The sequence below is a fragment of the Falco naumanni genome, chromosome 7 (assembly GCF_017639655.2).
Source record: "Falco naumanni isolate bFalNau1 chromosome 7, bFalNau1.pat, whole genome shotgun sequence".
Taxonomy (NCBI): Eukaryota; Metazoa; Chordata; class Aves; order Falconiformes; family Falconidae; genus Falco; species Falco naumanni.
Genome location: NC_054060.1, coordinates 15,404,112 through 15,425,137, shown reverse-complemented (window position 1 = coordinate 15,425,137; position 21,026 = coordinate 15,404,112). Strand labels below are relative to the sequence as shown.

The window sequence follows — 21,026 nt, the reverse complement described above, 5'->3', positions numbered from 1 at the left end:
CCCGCGCTCAGAGCCGCGCCGGGAGCCGCCGCGATGCGGGCGCTGCTCCTGCCGCTGCTGCTGTCGCTGCTGTCCCTGCCGCGCGCCGCGCGCGCCCAGCGCCTGGCCGCGGACGCAGGTAGGGAGCGGGGGGCGCTGCTGCCGGACCCCCGCCCGGGCCCGCCGCGCTCCGCCGGCGCTGCCACAGCCCTGCCGCCGGCGCGGGCCCTCGGTGCGCGGGGAGGGCTGGGCTGCAGCCCCCCGGCAGGTGGGCGCTGCGGGGCGTAACACCTTTGCGCGCGATTTTCAGCAAACGGGACCGGCTGCGTCCTTCCTTCATCGGAGTTTCCTGAAGGATTTTTTACACCGCAGGAGAGGAAGGATGGAGGGATCGTTATCTATTTCTTAATTATCCTTTACATGTTTCTGGCCGTGTCCATCGTGTGCGACGAGTACTTCTTACCCTCCCTAGAGATCATCAGCGAATGTAAGTGAACATCCCTGTCTTTTCCCTGCAAAACTAAGCACCTCTTTGTAGAACAGTCTCTTTTTAAAAAGCTTCCAAGTTACAAGTGCTCCGCGGGCAAAACTAAGTAAGTTTCAGTGTCCGTGCATAGACCTACCAATACAATATTTAATTTGATACAATATGTTGATAGGGATTGAAAAAAATCCATACTCTGATTAGACTTTGCACAGGCAGTCTAAAATTTGCTTTCCTTGTGCCTGGAGGAAAATGGTAAAACTTCCTCGGAATTACCTGAGCTGACGGGCGACTCTGGGGTGAGCAACAATGCGCCCAGGCTGCCGGCAAAAGGGAAAAACCACAACAGGGAGGGAAGGGAAACAAACCAAGAAACCAAAACTCTCCCTATATTAAAAACATGGGAATTAAGTACATTGCCAGTTCCTGTATTTCTCTAAGTAGTCAGCAAGGAGCAGGATGACCTACTGTTTACATATTAAAGGCAGGACGCAGGAGGGGGAGGAATACCACAGATACAACTGTCCTAAGTAGTCTAACAAACCTGTAATAATTCCCCTGGCTTCAGCAGACCACTGAAAGAGATGGTCTTGGCTGAGAGTTCAGTATTTCATTGCCAAGAATTTAAAAAAAAAAAACAACCCACCCTAGGGAAACTTATCCCTGAACACTGGAAAACATTTTCCAGACCAGAACACTTACAGAAAATGTAAGCTTAAACACTGCTGGACAGCTGTATTTTATTGATGATAAATAAGCATTTGTCAGACTTTTTTCCACAGTTAGCCACACACCCCTGTGCTCAGCGGGCAGAACTCAATCCACAGTGTTGGTTACATTTCAGAAACAGTCAACTTACCAGAACAAAAATCTCATTTCACTCAAGCAAGACACAGGCTCTTACACTGTCCGTACGAAGTGAAAATTTGATTTTAAGATCGTAGCACTGGCTTGAATTTAACTAGTATTTCTGAAGACACAGTAGCATGGATTTCCCTGGAAGATAGATAGACTTGACATGGATCATGTAGCAATATCACACCAGAGTCCAAGGACTCTCCCCACAATTATTACCCATATAAAACAGATAAAGCCTGCACACATATGCCTATTTTACGTTGCAAGATCATGCCCAAGTCTCTTGTATTATCAGTACTTTTCTGGTATTTACACTGATTTCTGTAATAAAGTTAGAAATAAATTAGCCCAATAAACGAGGCTGTGTTCTCAATGTATTATTTTACCAATTTCAAATAAATGTATTAACTGTATGAAAGTAAGCAAACTTCATTCTATTAATCTGCAGTAGCTTCTAACATTATACACTAATGCAAGTAAAGGGTACAGACTAAGTTATTTTATTCTTCTTTTAAGCAATTCTTTTGCTCTATCCTCAGGCCTTGGCCTCTCTCAGGATGTTGCTGGAGCAACTTTTATGGCTGCTGGAAGCTCTGCTCCAGAGCTTGTCACTGCTTTTCTAGGTAAGAGACATATGTTTTGATTCCTCAGAATCTAGAATTCTTTTCCTTGCATGCCAAACTGAAACATACCAGGGAGTCATTTTCCTTATAGGAGTCTTCGTGACAAAGGGAGATATCGGCGTCAGCACCATCCTTGGATCAGCAATCTATAATCTTCTTGGTATTTCTGCAGCTTGCGGGCTGTTTTCCAGCGTGGTATGTATCAACTTTGATAGTTCTGCTCCTAAGAGCCAATGGTTATCCTTTCTCATTTACCAACAAAAGCCAAGAGAGACTTACTATGACAACTGCCAAGTTTATTATTTAGTAGCAAAACCAGCATGTAATCAGTTAAGATAACTTGCTATGAAAGTTTTTAAAAACACTACCTTGTTAAATATCATACTCAAGTCATTCCTAAGAATCTTAAATCTTTACATAATATAGAAACAACATATTGATGCAGCATTTACAGCACTTAGTGAAAGTATTACAGACAAGTTTAAGAAAAGTAAATGAATCTGTGATCTGCAGGTTTCGAGGCTATCCTGTTGGCCGCTGTTTAGAGACTGTCTGGCATACACAATTAGCGTAGCGGCGGTCCTTGCGATGATATCTGACAACAGAATTTACTGGTAAGAGCACAAGTAGTGTCGAATTCATGTTGACTGGAGATTAGCGAGACAGCATTTTGAAAAACAAACAAAAAACCCCAAACTTCAAGTAGCGTGAACTGCCATTCACTAACAGAAATAAACATCCTGTGGGTTTCAAAAAACAGAAAGTCGCAATGCTTGTAAAAGATTATTACCTAAACATTCAAACCCTGCATATTTATGAAGTTTGATCTGCATAGGTTTGTCTGTACAGACTTCACAATTTCTGTAACTGTTCTGCCACAGCAATTAGTCTTCATAGGTTACTCCTTTTGAGCCTTTCTTTTGATAGCATCACTGTTAAGAAAAACATTTGTCTACCAGAAGCAGCGGATCATGAGCTTCTGATGTTTTAACTCTTCCATCAACACCGAAACTCCTGTTGCCTCAACAACTCAGGTCCAGCACCGGATCTCTGAAGTTTTGAACTCAAAATAGCACATACTATCCCTCTCTATCATATGAAGTCTCGATTTTGCAAACATCAGTAAGATACCCTGGAAAACATGCAGCTATACAAATACACAAAGAAGATTAAGCAGGGGAGGGGTATTAATCAAACTCCTGAAAGACATGGGGACACTCATGAACTTCCATAACACCAGCCATACAACTGCAAATATATGCTTTTGTGTTTTCCTTTTCCTACTCATGCAAATTTTCTCCCTCTCCTTACAACAGCCATTTTAGCAAGTTAAGAGAGTCAGAGGGTATCTTTATATTACATGTTATGTAAAATCTGTTTTTTCATTCTAGGTATGAAAGTGCATCCTTATTATTGACATACGGGTGCTATATTCTGGTACTATGTTTTGACATTAAAATCAACCAATACCTCATGAAAAAGTTCAGTCCCTGCTGTACATGTTTTACAAAAGCTATGGAAGAGAACGCTGAGCAGCAGCCACTGGTTGGATGGAGGGAAGAGAGCGGACCTCTGATTTGTCAACAGTCGAGAACAGATAGTGGAATTTTTCAGGACGAGCTGAACTATTCCCAACTTTCAACAAGCTTGCATGGGCTTGATAAAATCTCTGCAGGTATAAGTGTTATTACAGTTGTCTCTGGCGCTCCGCATGCCTGTCTGCATTAGTACTAATAAAAGCAGATTCTGATACACTAAGATTTTGTTCACAAAAAAACTCCAGCATAGTATTTAATTAAATGATTCTTCCCTGGAATATAACATCAAGCAAAATCAGAGTGGGAGTATTTATATGAAGTTAGCTGCTAGAGGAATGCTAGGAAAGTTGCTCATTTGTGTCAGTTGTAACAGCAGACTTCCATCAGCCTTTGCAATGCACATATGAAACTTCCCAGCAACACTGCTTGTAACATGCAGCCGAAAGACACATCGGTACAGTACTAATGTATACTATTTTCTTACAACAATGGCAGGTCTGTAGCCAAAAATATGCATGATATCAGAAGTAGAGGAATAGCTATGATGTAGCCACAGATCATCAGATTCCTCTTTACTTAGGCGAAAAACAGCAGTTGGTACTTACTCTTGGTAAAAATTTATGTAAACCTTTACAGAAAAGTTTGCTTTTCATCCACATTAGTTCTCTCCTATAGTGACATGGTAATAAAACATTTCAGAGTTGTGTCCAGTGTGATGTAGATACTGGGTAAGACTACAGCTAGAACTTCGAAGTATTTTTTACCTTTTCCCAGTATTCTCACAAGCAGAGGCCAGTAATATGCCTGTAAGCTATGGATTCAAACTTAATGCTACAATTTAAAATAGTTACTTTTTCTTCAACAGATCATCCAAGTGTCTTCACCATGCCTGAAGCAGACATGAAGAGAATTTTGTGGGTGTTATCCCTTCCTATTATTACAGTACTCTACTTGACTATACCAGATTGCAGAAGACAGTTTTGGAGGAACTGGTTCATGGTGACATTTTTAATTTCAGCAGCATGGATTTCTGCAATAACTTACGTTCTTGTATGGATGGTAACAATAGCAGGTAGGTACCTAAAGTGCTGCTGCTATACAGAATCAACTAGTCTAGAATCACTGAAAAAAGTTTTCTCCCTGCAAAGAGTTTTCCCTTCCACAATTAACAGTCACTTTAGCAACACATACTTTGCTGTAAAAAACACAGCAAACAAAACCAATAAAAACTTATGTTTGACTGCTTAGTTTGCCACCTTCTTCCATCTAAAGAAAACCATTCAGAGTTTAGCTGCTTCAGACTGCTTACCATCACATGAATGTTTACATAGCTACAAAATCCAGCCTATATTAAAAAAAAGAAACAGTTTCATTAAACTGCTTCAAAAAGTGATACTGTCAGATACACAGCAATAAACTAGTCAAGCTGAAGTCAGACAAACATGGAATCCACCAAGACTGAAATTTAAAGTTCAGGGTTCTGCAGAAGATTCATTATCTCTATACCTACATTTTCTCGAACACTACAGTAAGAGATTTTGCATTAACTGCCAAAAAAGCCTCCCAAATTTTTGCCCTATTTTATTTCAACTACAGCATCATGCGTTTATTAAACATTCTTGGGGTGTGTATATGTATACCTCTTACAATTGTGCATCATAAAGTGAAGCAGTGAAAGAATTGCATTTAAGTGACAGAAGGGGTATTAACTTCTGTGTAAAAACATTCTCTTAAAAATATCTTAAGGTACTAAAAGTCTCCTCATTTTACTGTTTTTCCAGTCAGCCTGAAAAAAAAATCCAGTTTTTAATTTTAAGAACAAGCAGAAAACAAATCTCTAAACAAGAACAAAATGTTACAAAGCTTGCCATTTCCACATTATAGCTCACTAATCCTCCTCAAGCGTTCTGCTAGTTCAGCACCCTAAACTCGTTTTCAACTTAAGTTCAATGAATAACTCCTTGTTCAGTGCAGAAACAGACCTACACGTTTGATAAACCTTTGAGAAATTACTAGTAGGTCACTGGATATAACACCCACCAGGTTCACTCCTTGGCCAAATAATTTTCCACTTGTAACTAAAGGGCAAGGGTTTACTGTCTGAATGCTAGAAGCCTTTGAAACAGGATTCAAATGAAAGTTATGGCTGTTCTACTAGACAAACCACTAATTCATATGAAAGCAGGTACACTGGAGATTCAAACAGTGTATTAGTGTTAGTCCAATTTGAAGAGCCATCACAAGCAATATGGGGTCTTTGGCCCACTACTTCTATGTCAAATATGTTCTATTTACACGTTAAAATGCTAAAAGTTACACACACATTACATTCAAGTCCAGGTTCTTTCATGAAGGTTGACTCAAAGATTCTATCATTGCATATACAGCCTATCAGAATGTCATGACGGTAGCATAGCTGGGGACTAAATTTTGATGGTCAAGAACAAACCTAACTTAGTACACCTTTTTGTTGCTAGCAAAGAAAATTTGACTACTTACAGCAGGATACTGCTACCAATGCACAAAATTAACTAAAGGCTAGAAAAATAAGACCATTCTCTCTTTTATGGTCAGTTGCCAAAAAAAAAAAAAAAAAAAAAACCCACCAAAACAAAACCCAAAAACAACTACACATTAAATGGAAAATAAATCTATCTAATAACAGAAAAATTAGATTCACCTGAGTTTAAATTCTTTCTTACAACCTTCAGAGGCCTAGAAACTACTGTTGGGTACATAAGGCTGTATTCACCTTGGTTTGCTTGGTGTGACCCTATTATTTTCCAGCCTGAATGGTTTATAAAAGCTGATCTTGTCAGTCCCTCATCCTACAAGTCTCTTACATTAGCAGTGATGGAAGAATAAATACCAGTACAAATTCTGCAACAGGAACATGTTAGTCCCTCTGAACCAACAAATAGTTTCAAACATAAATTTACTGGGCTGATCTAGACTAAGCTGGTATGTATTAGGCAAGCATTGCTGACCTAAGTTTACAGAGCACTGCCTCTTACTTTAAGAAAACTGTTCTTATTAGTGTTCAAATATTGCAAGTAAGAATTCAGATTTCAAAAAAAATATATTAAGGTACTTTTTAGTGAACAAAAAAGTTTAAGAAAAACTAGTAAATTAATAGTTTGAATAGAGGTATCAAATACTTCAGCATATCGATGCTTTTGAATGGTACAGCTGCTAAAACAGTTTTGAAGATCTGAATCCCTGCATTTTAAGTGAGAAATTAATGCTTACAGGACATGTAAGGCTAAAAAACAAGTGGGGAAAAATAAGCTGCTGTTTCAGTAACAATTAAACTTTTATTAATTTAAACCAGTATTTACCTGAAGAAACTCACACTTCTAAAAGATTACTTGCACTTAAAAGTCATATAAAAATTCTGCATTTTGATTCTTCAAAATCCAACAAAAGAACTTTCTAACTGGAGTGAAATGGTAAGGCCATGTAGAGACAGTACTGTAGTAATGATCCCAATGACCCTCCTCCCCAAGTAAATTCATGTGCTTTATTCCCCCCTACCTTTAAAGAGGGTGGTTATAAGTTATTGCTTCATGAGCTTTGAGCACTAACAATGAGATGCCCAAAAACATAGAAGATATTATTATATTTTCTACAAGGAAAAAAAAAAAAGAAAAAAGTAAACTGTTAGGTATTTAAACTTCTACTGTATCTGAAAGAGAAAATTAATAATTGCTATTGTCTTGACCACTGGAGACATTCCATGCAGGTCTTTGAGGAACTTAAAGACGGTTACTACACTACAATTCTTTTTCTATTTGACTGAAGAACAAGGACAGGGTATTTCTTTGTTGTCATTCTTTTTTTTAACTATTTCATGGTTCAGTCACTTCACATTTAGTTGAGTTAGCTGACACATTCCTTTTGAAATGACTGTATGATTACTAATCCTTTCTCCAGCAAACAAAGTCCAAAACAACTTCTTCAGATGAAACTTACACTAAAAACATACTTGCATTTTCTACCGTTATTTATCAACTGCAGGTGAAACACTGGGAATTCCAGAGTCAGTAATGGGTCTCACATTACTAGCAGCAGGAACAAGTGTACCAGATACAGTTGCAAGCGTGCTGGTGGCTCGAAAAGGTAAAGATTTTAGTATTCAGGCTCATTCCAATGCATGTCTTTAAAAGGTACCAAGAAAAAAAGAATTCTAGTCAACATTTCCAGAAATTCAAGGAGTAACTTCAAAAGTTTTGCTCCAAATTCTAGAGCTTAATTTACTAATAATAAATAAATAGCTTACCTGAAGCAGCTGTGGCTCAGACTTTTAAAAACCTCTCAGTATCTCAGAGAAGTATTCTAGTTTGTTTTGTTGTTGGTCAAGTGTTAGTTTTACTGCAAAACAGAACTGTAGGTCTTGGTATTTTCAACTTGACTGGATTTTATAATAGCCTGTCTAGCTTATCTTAAGTGCAACTGTGCAGATGCTGGTGATTTAGGGAGACCTTTTTTATATTATTTATTTTAATGCTTGTGGTACCCAAAACCATATTCTGTAGAATCGTGACTATAATTCTTTCAATGCAAAGTCTGAAAAGGGTGCTCTGTAAGAAACTGAAGGCTGACAGCCTGTTCCTCCAAAACAGTTTAGCAGCTTCGTACAATACAATTAAGCAGACTTATTTGTACTTCTTCTTTTACAGGAAATGGAGATATGGCTATGTCTAACATTGTAGGATCCAATGTATTTGATATGCTCTGTTTGGGAATACCCTGGTTTATAAAAACTGCCTTCATAAATACATCAGGACCCATAGAAGTGAACAGCAGTGGTTTGACATACACAGCCATTTCTCTTATCTGTTCTGTTGTTTTTATTTTTCTGGCAGTTCATCTGAATGGCTGGAAAATAGATAAAAAGCTGGGAGGAATTTGTCTTGTACTGTACTTAGTATTTACTGTTTTAGCAATTTTATATGAACTTGGCATCATAGGCAACAATCCTACAAGGGTCTGTGGTAACTAGTTTTAATCAGTTATTATACTGATGAAAAAAATAAAAAGCAGGAGAGAAAGACTGGTTTCTTCATTTAGTCAAAATAAAAAAAAATAATCAAAACTCCCATTGGGCTCTAAATCTTATTTACAGAACTAAGTCATGTCATTACAGTAATATTAAGTAGAACGAAAACATCACAGCCTAATTGGAGCCCTTTCTTTTAGAGTCAAGAATTACAGTATGACTACAACGCACATATAAAACCAAAATTCTGAAAAAAGACATCTAGTTTTTACATTACAATGTTGATACACGCTGAGGGGGAAAAAATAAAAATCAGAAAACACTAAACAAATCCCACTATGCAATCTTGAGTTTAACAGAGAAAATGGCTTATTTTATTAAAAACAGTATAACCATTCATTTAAACTGAATGACTAGAGACACTTGGCCTAATTTTCCAAAGGCGCTGAGCATCCAAAGCTTCCACGGTCTACAGGGACCTGCAGGTGCTCAGTGCCTCTAAAAAAAAACAACAAAAATCAGGCAAATTGTCTTTAAAAACCAAACATAGTAAGATTCAGTTAACAAGTATCACAGTATATTAAACACTATACTGTTAAAAGCTGGTGGGATTTAAAAGTTCCTTTTTACAGTTTTTGTAAGCATACAATGTTACTAAAAATGACTTACTAGGGTAAGAGAAGCTAAACAGACATAGGAATGTTCCTGAACACACAGTTTTAAATTATGCATTGCGATCCAAGCGTACATCAATTTCTCTGCCACTGATTTTTATGCCGTTCATTATCCTACAGGCCTTTTCAGCAGATTCTGGTGAGTCAAATCTGACTGTTCCACAGCCCTTTGATTTTCCATTCTCCATTTTTATTTCTGCAAACATTACATGACCTGAATAAATAAGTTAAACAGCAGTTATTTCAAGTCTTCAGTGCACTAACAACTTAAAGAACTCATCAGAAGTCACAAAAACAACCTTTTTTAAATATAATCTAAGGGGACGTATGAAATCAGCACTTTCAGACTGATGGTATATTCACTTATTCAGGGAAGGTGACACAGGTCAAAACAGCAGTGAAGAATCCAAATTAAGATCCACTACTTCAAATCCTTCTTTCACCCTAGCGTAAGATGAAAGTATGCCTGTACTTGACCTCAAACTTGAAACAAAGTGCCCTATAACACTAAGGGCAAGTTTTGTGTTGCATTCTACCGACTGCCAGAAGTGTAACTACCATCAGTTGTTAACTGAATTACAGTTCAATCCAGTCCACCATGTTCATCACAACATTATCAAGCAATCACAACAATCAAGCGATTTTGTAAAGAAGCTGCACGGCAAAATTAAAAGACTTGAAAACAGTAAAGTTACCAGGCTAGGACTGGTGGCAAGTAGCATGTACTATTAAATTCCCCGAAACATTTTCTTGAGATGGGACACTCAACTCATGAGGCAACGTTTTTATCTAGATGTCTTGGTACCTCAGAGAATGTCCAATGCCTGGAAGCTAATGAGTTTTTGTTTATGGTATGTTGTAGCACACCAATTCTGAGCCCCCAGATACCACTAGGAACAATAAACTTTCCCCTAAAATACATAGTTTTTTTATTTTTAAATATCATAGAAGACCAGCCTTTCACTGAAAGAAACTGAACATAGAGACAGTCTTTGTATTTCCTTACAATACTGGTGTGAACACAATCTGTTGCTGATATTTGTGCTTATAATTCTTAAAAACAATTCAACATAATTATTACATCTGTTAGTTGCCAAGGAGATCATGAAAAAAAATAATAATTCTGAACTATCTGAAAGTTGCCCAGGCAGTTAAGAAAAAAAAAAAAAAAAAAAAGAGAGAACCTGTTTTGTTGTATCCTCCAGCTACAAAAACATGTGAACACCTGAAAATTCTTCGTAATTGAACTGCAAGTTCTAACGTATATCAAATCTGTAAATAGCTGTATGAAGACTGTCTTAGTATGTTTTATTTGTCTTTTCTGTCTCTCCAAAATAAGAAAAGCCATCCTGTAATTCAGTTAAAGCTTTTCATTCTAAAAGTATGTTTTCAAAACAAAATAATCATATTTCTACATCCAAGTTTCATTTTTCATATACTTCTGTGAAAAAACAACTTTTCTGAATTAAATCAAAAGAATTATTGGATATTTGTAGCAATCCTTTATCTTATATAAAAAGGGCCTTTATTTCTTAACATAAAGAGGAAGCAGTACAGCCTGCAAATATGCTAATCGGGATCATCTATTTGAATAAAAAACAATCTGCCACTTTGGCAAAATTGCTAACTCTTGATTTGATGCAGCACCACTTCTGGAAGCAATGCATAACCTGGACGGCCCAGGTCCCTGCATGCATTTGTCTAAAAATAAATGCTACGTTATATACTCTGTTTTGGCCAGTGGATACATAATACCTGCTTCAAAAAAGAAAAAGCTCAAAGAGTAATTAGTAAGTAGAACGGGTTAAAGGTTTATAGCAGATGTGCACTCAGAGCCACCAGAGCCCATACTGTACCTTGGGCTCGCGTGTTATGTCACACCTAAACATTATTTATATAACTCAGGAAAACTGGGGGAAGTAAGAAGGACTAGGCTAGCCAGATTCTTCTTCACGATAAGGCAACAACGTTGTCTTCCTGTCCTTATCTAATAAACACCATATAAAACACAAAGTCGATGAAGCTGAGCAGGGTTAAGATTCATTCATATACATACCACATTGGCTGAATTTCTCCTTTAGCTTCTGCCAGGTCAAGTCAAAAGGAAGCTAGAATAAAAAAGCATTATTGATAACAAAAATATTACAAAGAGACAAAGAGCATGTAATCAAACATGCACACAAAATAAGCTCATGTTTCTACGTATTCAGATGCTTACATTTCTCACAAATATCTGGTTGCCTTTAGAGCCTAATCTTTCTCTCATGCCACCTCCTATCGGGCCAGGCACAAATCCTCGATCAATATCAATGTTCCTTTCCAGGCCTCCACCCATAGCTGGTCCCATTCGATCAAAACCAGAACTCATCCGATCCACTCCCATTCCTCCAGCCATACTGTTCATACCACCCATTCCACCACCTACACAGAGGAAGAAAAGGAGGATAAAACAAAAATCTCTTTTTAGTAATAAACATGCAAGTATTTTAAAAAAATAATTTAAAAAATTATTTTGTGTCAGGAGAAAATAACTTTAATAAAACTGCTTTAATATAAAACATAGCTTCATACATGCGCAGTGATTTATCTAGTAGCATGGCTAGTATTGGAAGATACAAAGTGTCAGTTCTGAAATAAAAGTAAAAAACAAACTGCACCAAGCTATTAGTCACACTAAGGTAGTAAAACGGTGAACACAAGTAAAGCATTCACATTTAAAGGCTGTCCGGTTTTATTAATAAAATCCTGGTAACCTGTACCAAAAAGAGATCAAGTAAATAACTGCAACAATGTCAAGATACAAATAACTTGACCATATATGCTTGTTCATTTTGCTTCCTGCATTCACATTCAGCTTTACTTAGTGCAGCTGTACCCACACTTAATGACCAATCTTCTAGCGAAAGCGTATTTGGCAGAGAACAGATGCTACTTCAAGTACTGTGAAGAGCATGGACTTTCCTATGACACACACAACGAAATATATTAATGTATATTATATATAAAAATCTAACATCAATGGCATTCAAATATCCTATTATAAACCTGTCTAGATTCATAATTAAAAATTAATGTAAAGCATAACTATCAAGATCATTCATGAGGGACCTTCTCTTTAAGCCTTATGCCTCTCAAGATTGCCACTAGTGAGATTTTTAGTTTCTCATCTGCTCTAGCCTGAGGAACTCAGACGTTTGCTGTAATACAAAATTAGTATCGGAGCCTTGCACAAAATTAAACTGAGCGATAATCTGAAATTCAAGGCTGATTTTTTATTTCAGTTATGAAAGATTACTGAAGTTCAGCTTCATGAAGTTCACAAAAATAACTGTGCCTATTTGTCTTTTTTCTGGAACGCAAGTTTACTTGAATCACTTCTCCCCCAAGCCAGAAGTTAAAACCATTTCAAAACGAAGATTCAGGGAAAGACTATTAGCAAGTTTTCCTCTGAACTTTTACCTCAACAAAACAGCTTTAAAGACTATCAGACTTGCAGTCACATGCAACAGAATTCTACTTCTTCCAACACTGGCAAGACACTACACCACAACTAAATTCTCTGATACAATTATACATACACCATATCATTACATTGCCTATGCATTTACATTCTATTGAAACAAGTTAACCTACTCATTCCAGATCTTACTGGGCCCATGCTAGGCGCTCCCATTCCTCCTGCAAAAACACCAATCATTGCACCACCTAAACAGGAAAAAAATAACAAAGTGATATATGCTGAAACCACCAGTTAGTGACAACAAAGCACACGCTGAGCTCAACGTTACCCGGCAATTCTTTTCTACAGAACACTTGAAACTGTGCCTTTATTATTTAAATTAAATAGAAAAGTTCCTCCTTCTCTATTATAGGATTTAAGCTACTCTTACTTATTTCTAGCTTTTCTCCCCCTCTGACAGTCTGTCAGCAGCACATATATCTTAAAACTAAATGAGCCATTTCCCACATTGGGAAGAACAGCCTCCAAACTGAAGGGTTCATCTTATTTGAACTTCATAGTACAGAAATGACCTAGTTTCTCCCATTTTTAGGAAACCAGTGCAAAAGTGAGACGCAGCTCTCCCAATGTCTTTCTTTACTGCAGATGAAGATGAATTGATGGAATTTAGTGGGGAGAAGGGAGAAAGAAAGGGGATCAATGCTTAACAAAAGCTGTTTGCAGAACTGTGGAATCTCCAGAATGGTATCAGAGACTGATTCTAGAGTGAGGTAAAAATAGTTCTTTTCATTGAAGTGCTAATATTCAGGAAAATAATCCCAAGGGAGCTTCTAGAATTGTAGAAACTCAAAAGAACTACATTCCTGTCACTGCCGAACAGAGTGCAACTGTCAGCTGCATTTTTCTTGCTTGATTTTCACACCTAGAAGAAACAGCTCAGTTTTTACTTATGGGAAAACAGATCTGTAACTGTCATCTTTTGGCTAGATACCATCATTTTAGTATCTAAAAAAGGTCATCCTGAGTCTTCCATTAGATTTGTTTTCTCCACACGGTTCAAAACAGCAACAATTGCTCCCTGCCAGTCTCTTGTGGGAAATATTTGTCTCCAGACAACATGCTGTCATAGCTATACCAAGACCTCAAAAAATATGGACTAGCCTGTTTAAAAAAAAACTACCCTCTTTCAACACCAGCAGGATTACTCCCAGTGCTTCAGCCAATGGTTTGCGTATGACAAAGACCTTATTACTTGTTCATTAGGCCAGAGACGGTCTTGCAATGAAACACCAAGTCAAATTTTGAGACTTCTGTCAACATGACTGGTTTTTGCCCTTAAAAAGAATTGTAAAGAACAAAAATTGCTGGTTTTCCAGAGCTAGAAAACCTTAGTTGTTTGCTACCCCTGCTCTTTCAAAGAGAAAAAAAACGAAAGTCTCTCCAACAGTCTAAGATACACTTAAAAAAAAACACCAAAAAACAACCCGAAAGCTCAAATAATCCTAATCAGCAAGATTTCAGCTGTTTGTGACCTTAGAGACATCCTTTACCTGTAGTTTCCCCCCACTGGCTTTTCACCAATGAAAAATTATATACTCAGAGATGCTCTATGACACAACCTTTGATTTTTTGGATACTTCAAAATTTTGGCTATTCAAACGGCAACTCCAATGATTCTGTTGCAAATCAAACATCCTCATTTTCACTAATTGATGCCATAGCCCAATCAAAGATTGTCTTTAAGTTGCCCTCATTGAAACTGGCAGGGTACTAACGCAAAACGCACTCACAGCATTTAAGATGCCATTAACATAAATATAGCAACAGGAGTACACTAGGGTCTTCCCTGATTAAATATGTTATCTATTAACTATTATATTTGTAAAACCCTACAATTTCCTTCCATTATTTAAGGAAAAGTTGGGAAACTCTTATCTTGGTTCTCAGAATAGTATTTAGATGTCAAGATTGCTGATTGGTTTTAAGTTGAAGCTTGCTGGATCTACTGAATGAATGACTCCCACATCAGTTTCTCACAGTGGCCACGTCATTCATTTCAAAACCAATGTGTGTTACCAGAAGACTTGGAAGTCTACTGCTTGCATGAACATTTATAACTGAAGTGGCTTTGGATTTTCCCTTAAGAAACAGATTTTATCCTATGTTGCAAGTAGACAGTTACAGTGAAGGAGGGGGAAGGAAACCTGTCTCCTATACTGCATTCATCCAGGTAACAGTATAGTAACAAAGGGTAAGAACTGTTGGCACTCCCAGGTCTCTTAAGAGAGAAAAGTATCTTGTTTGAGGAAACCCAAAAGTAACAAGATGAACTCTGCCAACAAGACATGACCTATAAACAAAACAAAGTGGCTCAGTTACAGGAAAGGCCAATAAACCCCATTCCGAGCTGCTTGAGCTCAGAAAGCAGGAAGAAAACGGAGGGCACCAAAATTCACTGTTCCCATGCAATGCTACCTTATTTGCAGTAAAAACAATTTTCCAGCATGCATTTGCAAAAGCAGGCTCCTGGAAGTTACAAAGGTGGTACATGGGCAGCTTCTTCACAATTACCAGAAGTGTAAACTTTAATACCCAAAAGACTCAATACCTCACAAAGTTAACAGTATGAAGCCAAATGCATTTCTTAAGTTGTTATTTTTGGATATATTTTACAGACTGAAAAAAAGCCCCACACTTTAACCGCCACTCTAAGCAACAGCTATAATAAATACTCAGATTACATCCTTATAGTAATGACCGGGGGAGAAGGAACAGACGAAGATGACCCAGTGAAACCAGGTTTCTTCTTCTAGTAAAACTATCCCAGTATGTTGCAATTTGCCACAGGAAATTTAACAGTTACCATACCCATCCTTCCAAAAGAATCTCCAAACCCACGGTTCAATGCCATGTCACTACGACCAAATTCTCGGTCCATATTTCCTCCCATTCCACCACGGAACATTTCTGTAGGGAACAAAGCAAAAAAACCATCAGAAATATTCTGTTAACATATATCTAAGCTGGTGTTTATACAACACTCGTTTCACAGCTGGTTGGTTAAATAGAAGTGGGTTTAAGGCACAAGTCAGAGGCACGTACTAAATACTTAACTCCCACACCAGCTCCTCTGCCTCCATTCATGCCACTGACTGTATTTCCCTTGAACTCATCTACATCACCCATCCCAAAAGAAAGGGCTTTTAATCAATATTAGCAAACTACTAAGTGTACAGGAACAATGTTCACCTACCTCCCATTCGGCTGACTCCAAATCCTCCCATATTAGGCATTCCTTCAATTCCACGAAATCCACCAAGTCCTGTAAAATAAGGAAGGGTGCTTTCTATACAATATTAAAAAAATACTTAATGCAAAGAACTTGACTATACGTACCACCTCCCATTCTATTCATTCCACCAAATCCTGGACCGTCTATTCCCATACCTTTAGAACAAAAAGACGAACACTTTAGAAGACAGGTAAGATCTTAATGGATTTAAAAAAACGCAGAGGCAGTTAACATCTCAAAAGAACACTACACAAGGCTTGCTTTGTCAAGAGTATGTCATTCTTCCAAACACAGAAATGATAATGTTAAACTTAAAGCTCTGTAAAAATCAAAAATTAAGATCACAGATTTACCTCCTGGACCCACGGTCCCCATTCCACCACCCATGCTCAACTGTGTTGCACTGATGGGCTGTCCACCTGGTCCGAGTCCCATACCAATGCCACCAAGACCACCTTGAAAACAAAAACAAGTAACACAAGAAAAAGATTTTCCTCTACATCATAGAGACCACAGTAAGCAAAAGTACTACCAAACAAACTACAAACAAAAAGACTCTGTATCAACATATATTAAGTGCAAGGAGGAGAAACAGTGTGAACTCACGAGGTAATTGTGAAGTTTTGCTGTCTGCAACACGGAAATCTTCATGAGGAATCGATTTGTCATCCTGATAAAAAAACCAAGGATGTCATAATATGATCCTTTCAATGTTTTGAAAGAGACATGTAAGGTAGAAAGTAAGCAACTTACCATTTTAACATGCATGGGTCTATCAAACAGGAATTGTCCATTGAACATAGCTGAAGAAATGCAAGTCAAGAAATCAACTACAGAAGACAATTTAACTATTTTAGAAGAATCACTGTAATAACTTATTTTATTTCTGTACCATTTTTAGGAGTCTTACCTTTCCTTAGTTAATCTTTAGAATGCCAATTCAAAGGCCAGCAGAGACTATGCAAGCTGTTAGGTATATAAAAGCCAGTTTCACACATCACATTCCCACATATTTTAATCTTGTTCAACATTATCAGAAACACCTTTTTAGACTCCAGCAGTAAATTCAGTCACTAACAAAAACGTATATGCACAGTACTACACTCTAGTCCCTACATACTAGTTACAAGGCAAGTAAGTACCATTTGCAAAACGACGCTATCAGAAGCTATTAAAGACTAATCCGTATTTGACCAACTATTTTTTAAAACCAAGGATACATATTGCTTGAACAGCTTCAATCGCTTGTTCAAAGGTAACTGTTCCCATTCCTCGACTCTTGCCATCTTTATCTTCTTTGATGTCTGCACGCTTTACAGTTCCAGCAATGCTGAATACCTCCTTCAGTTTCTTCCACCCAACTTTAAAGTCAAGCTTACACACAGAAATACATTAGTGACTTCAGAGCATGTTTCTGTTCTGCCAGTACATTTGGAAGAGATTTTCTGCATTGTTGTAACCCTTCAGCTTCACAAAATGCTTGATATATGTAAATAGCCGGGATTTTCTAATATAGACACACTGCAATCAAGTCAAAAAATGTCAACTAAAAGCAACAATTTACACTACATGCACATATTTAATTAGCATATTAACATTCAGAAATGGATTGGTTCTTGTCAAGAGCAGCTGTACTCCCGTAAGTCCTCTTGAAGCCATAGTTCTTTTGTGCAAATAAAGAACTTTAAAAGTTCCAATATAACAGTTTGTTAGTCTAAAGTAACTAGCAAGATAAACTGAAGCATACATTTAATTAAAAAAAATGCAACCGTAAATTTATAGTGGAAAGATGTATAAATTATTTTTTCAAATCAACATATGACTGTGCAATAATTAAAAGTGTATGTCAGCCTCAAGAGTTTAACTTATCTTTCATGTCCATAAGCTGTATACATAGCCAACATTTTTAGTTTAATATACTAATTGTGAACTAATTTCCCATTTCCTCTTTATATGAAACCCGAACTATGCATGAACATAAGATGGTTTCTAGAGATCAAATATTACAGTTATAAAAAAAAAAATTAAACTTACATTAGCAACAAAAATAGTGGACCCAAGCCTGCCTGCCTGCAAGTTGTTGATAACCTCAGGAGGAATGTTTGGATTATTGAGGATAGAAGGTGGTAAATTCATTATTCCAGGTGCCACATCAGGTCCATGTCCTCCTGGAAACTGTCCTCCTACACGCTGTAATGCCCTACGAGCATGTTCACCTTCAGGATCCTGAAAGATGGGCAAAAATAAAGCCAACTTAATCATCAACAAAAGGACTGGCAACAAACAAAAAAGTACGATTTGAAATTCTACATAAACCCATCAAAATTATCAACTAATATCCTTGTCCATGTCAGAGGGATCAAGAACTGAATGAGCATGGAGACCTAATTCCCTCACCTCTAGAGGTGGGTCCTTTCAGATGAGGGTTGAGGCATATTGGCAAAGCACTTGTTGAGGAAGCGTGCACTGCCACTTCACATGCTGTACCTAGCCTATGGACAAGTAGAAAAGATTTCAATCTAAAGGACTGTCAGTCTAGCACCTTCTTCCAAGAACTGAATTAATTTAATTAGGTTGTTGGTGGTTTTTTTTTTTATTATTTAATAATACTATTATTGAAGTTGTAACAGGACAAAAAGAACGGCATCAGACACCATCATATACTACAACACTACAACAGAAATGTTGACATTAATTTCACTTTCCAGTCAGCACAAGTTCTCTACTTCCAGTCCCATTTTTGCACATATGTAGTGGTAGTCTGATACTCAGCTCATTCTGTGCCATATTTTGAAGCAGGTAAGCAATGTAAACATAGAATCATTTAGGCTGAGAAAGGCTTAATGACATTAAAGTAAGAATATGAAGTTGTTTTAAAGAAAAACAGATTATTTTGACTTTAGGACACACTTTTTGTCAGTTCACTCGGCATAGTACCAAGGCCAACAGGACTTTAGCCCGCGAAGAAAATGTCATTAAAAAATTAAACTGGAAATTACACAGCTAAGATGTTCAAAACACTGTACTGCCATCTCTGTAGTTATAGTATCTTCACTATTTCAAGTTAAAAGCAGTAGCAATAACCATACCTCTTTAATATTCAGGGGTCTTCCACTAAGATCATATTTGTTCATAGTTTCTAATGCTTTCTTAACAAATTCTTCATCTTTGAATTCAACCACACTTAGAGAGAACAAAACATTTAGAGTATTAAAATAAAGTTTACAATGTTAAAATTAACAGAATGTTTGTATAGTCGTAAGATTCAACACACATAGAAAAAGAAACTTACCCACAACCCTACATCCATGATTCGTGATCATATGTAAAGAGAAAAAAAAAAAAAAAGCAGTCAGTCAGCACATATAATAGAACATTTAAGATTCCAGTTAAAGATCCCAGCTCACTGTTAAATAACTATTGAAGTTATTTTCAGCTTCAAAATCCATAATACATGCTCTTTACTGGTAGCCAATCTGAATTTCTCCTACTTTCTCAACATACATACCTTTCAAATGCAAGAGAATATATTATCTTATATTCTCTTTGAGCCAAACCAGAATTGGAAAAATGCCACACAGATCCATGTACGGACAGTTGGGGAGAGGAGGTGGAGGGGAAAGGGTGGAAAGAAAATAACTCAAAAACTTAACCAAAAACCAATCAAGACACTCAGTGTGTCATTAAAAGCTGTCCAGTGACTACAAAATTCACATCTACCTACATCAAGTATACCAGTACAATGAACAAGGAGTCTGCATACCTCTTCAGTATTACTAGCATAATTGAGAAATTACTTGGTAAGAAAATAACCTTATTGACTGCACCAGAATCCTCCTAATAAAGCAAAGAGTTGAGGATTGCTTTAAGCAAAGCAAAGCTGACAGCATGTTTTAGTTTTAACAAGCATTAAAGAAAGTCATTTACAACAATGGATACAACCTCAGTTAAGACCGAAACCTGCATTGCTGGTGTTCTCGCTGCAGGTTCGGACCTACTATTGGTCAAACTTTTGACTATTTTTAAGAAGACAAAAGAGCTTTAACAATCTTCACTCTTAGTGCCTCATTGCTGGCACTCTGTTGGCTACCAACCATCTCCATCCATTTAGTTTTAAGAAAGCAAATAACATTAATCCAGTGTTTAGAGTACCAACCCTGCAAAGCTGTCAAATCAGGCACTTCAAACAGTATATTCTTTGCTAACATTTTATACTCATTGGCCCCAAGAAGAGAATACTACACTAACAAAATTTAAATAAGATCAGTGATTTATTGAAGGTCCTTCATATGAAACAGATTCGTACCAAAACAAAGATGTTGGCTAACAAGAAGAATTAAGTAAATGCCATTTGTTAACATTTACAGAAGTATTTTGTCCTTTACAGCCAGCTAGCGTGAGTTGCATCAAAGTGTCAGACTACTTCTAATATAGAATCCTCAAGGCTACCTTGATGAAAATCAGTGTAAAAATGAAACTTACTTTCCAATAACTGGTACAGGTATTATACAAAAATAAAACTGCTGAGGAACTTTTAAACCTCTAGCAGATTGTTGCCCACGGCACTTACCCTTGATTTTCCTTCAGCATCCTTAAACAGCTCCACGTATGTAACCTCACCAACTACATAAGACATACAAAGGGAAAATACCAAGAGACAATGCATTTAACACCAGTATCTTTCTTTACTGTGCCCCTGTGCACAACTCTACAGAGAAGCACCTATTATTCACCAACAATCAAAACCAGACCAGCGTACCTCCTGTCAATGGCTATATAATTTAGCTAATTTTCAGAAATATGCAGCAGCCACATTCTCAAAAAGCTAAGAACAAACAACTATATTTAACCTAATTCATACTACAAATCATGTTTTGGCCAGTATGATATAGTTGGTGAACAAATTCAGATATACACAGTCCCTTAACCTAACAAATGAAACGTCAACGTTCACTGAAGAGTGTTAAATTTATCATCCTACTCACAACACCTGTTTTAAGGTGACTTTCTACCTGAATGTCTTCAATCATAAGTTTGCCTTCAATAATAACCAAATTTACACATCAAATATTTCACAGCAAGCCACTCACTTTCTAAGTAGGAAGTTTCAGTAAATAAA

General features: G+C 37.2%; 2 protein-coding genes and 1 long non-coding RNA gene across 8 annotated transcripts in view; 1 reads left to right on the top strand and 2 right to left on the bottom strand.

Moving 5' to 3' along the window:
• Positions 1-296: 296 nt before the first annotated feature.
• SLC24A5 (solute carrier family 24 member 5) lies at positions 297-8,484 on the top strand. Its single transcript, XM_040601446.1, has 8 exons — positions 297-466; positions 1,861-1,944; positions 2,036-2,139; positions 2,458-2,558; positions 3,336-3,619; positions 4,348-4,554; positions 7,500-7,601; positions 8,162-8,484. Exons 1-8 carry the CDS (start codon positions 400-402, stop codon positions 8,482-8,484), a joined length of 1,272 nt encoding a protein of 423 aa, XP_040457380.1. The 5' UTR covers positions 297-399.
• Positions 1,187-2,111, bottom strand: LOC121091521. The gene is made up of 2 exons (XR_005828958.1): positions 2,014-2,111; positions 1,187-1,459 (listed from the first exon to the last, which is right to left on the bottom strand). It is a non-coding gene; the product is annotated as an uncharacterized LOC121091521 (long non-coding RNA).
• A 348-nt stretch (positions 8,485-8,832) lies between the features above and the next one.
• MYEF2 (myelin expression factor 2) overlaps positions 8,833-21,026 on the bottom strand; it is a 32,198-nt gene continuing 20,004 nt past the window's right edge. For 3 of the 6 annotated variants that reach the window (XM_040601437.1, XM_040601434.1, XM_040601438.1), the window contains 15 exons: positions 20,478-20,530; positions 19,200-19,207; positions 18,997-19,090; positions 17,942-18,133; positions 17,128-17,281; positions 16,661-16,710; positions 16,514-16,577; positions 16,261-16,362; positions 16,012-16,062; positions 15,869-15,937; positions 15,484-15,582; positions 12,789-12,860; positions 11,374-11,576; positions 11,212-11,263; positions 8,833-9,369 (listed from right to left, as the gene is read on the bottom strand). In XM_040601437.1, the coding sequence (XP_040457371.1) occupies positions 9,206-9,369; positions 11,212-11,263; positions 11,374-11,576; positions 12,789-12,860; positions 15,484-15,582; positions 15,869-15,937; positions 16,012-16,062; positions 16,261-16,362; positions 16,514-16,577; positions 16,661-16,710; positions 17,128-17,281; positions 17,942-18,133; positions 18,997-19,090; positions 19,200-19,207; positions 20,478-20,530 (1,427 nt within the window). In that variant the 3' untranslated portion in view covers positions 8,833-9,205. The remainder of the gene's footprint in view (positions 9,370-11,211; positions 11,264-11,373; positions 11,577-12,788; positions 12,861-15,483; positions 15,583-15,868; positions 15,938-16,011; positions 16,063-16,260; positions 16,363-16,513; positions 16,578-16,660; positions 16,711-17,127; positions 17,282-17,941; positions 18,134-18,996; positions 19,091-19,199; positions 19,208-20,477; positions 20,531-21,026) is intronic. The other 3 variants (XR_005828956.1, XM_040601436.1, XM_040601435.1) reach the window with 3 other exon arrangements.

What these genes read in the sequence shown, in the direction of transcription:
- SLC24A5 (XM_040601446.1), top strand. Translation starts at nt 400, where the DNA reads ATGTTTCTGGCCGTGTCCATCGTGTGCGACGAGTACTTCTTACCCTCC. An exon ending in CCTAGAGATCATCAGCGAAT is followed by an intron (nt 467 to 1,860) that starts GTAAGTGAACAT and finishes CTCTATCCTCAG; the next exon opens with GCCTTGGCCTCTCTCAGGAT. An exon ending in TCTGACAACAGAATTTACTG is followed by an intron (nt 2,559 to 3,335) that starts GTAAGAGCACAA and finishes TTTTCATTCTAG; the next exon opens with GTATGAAAGTGCATCCTTAT.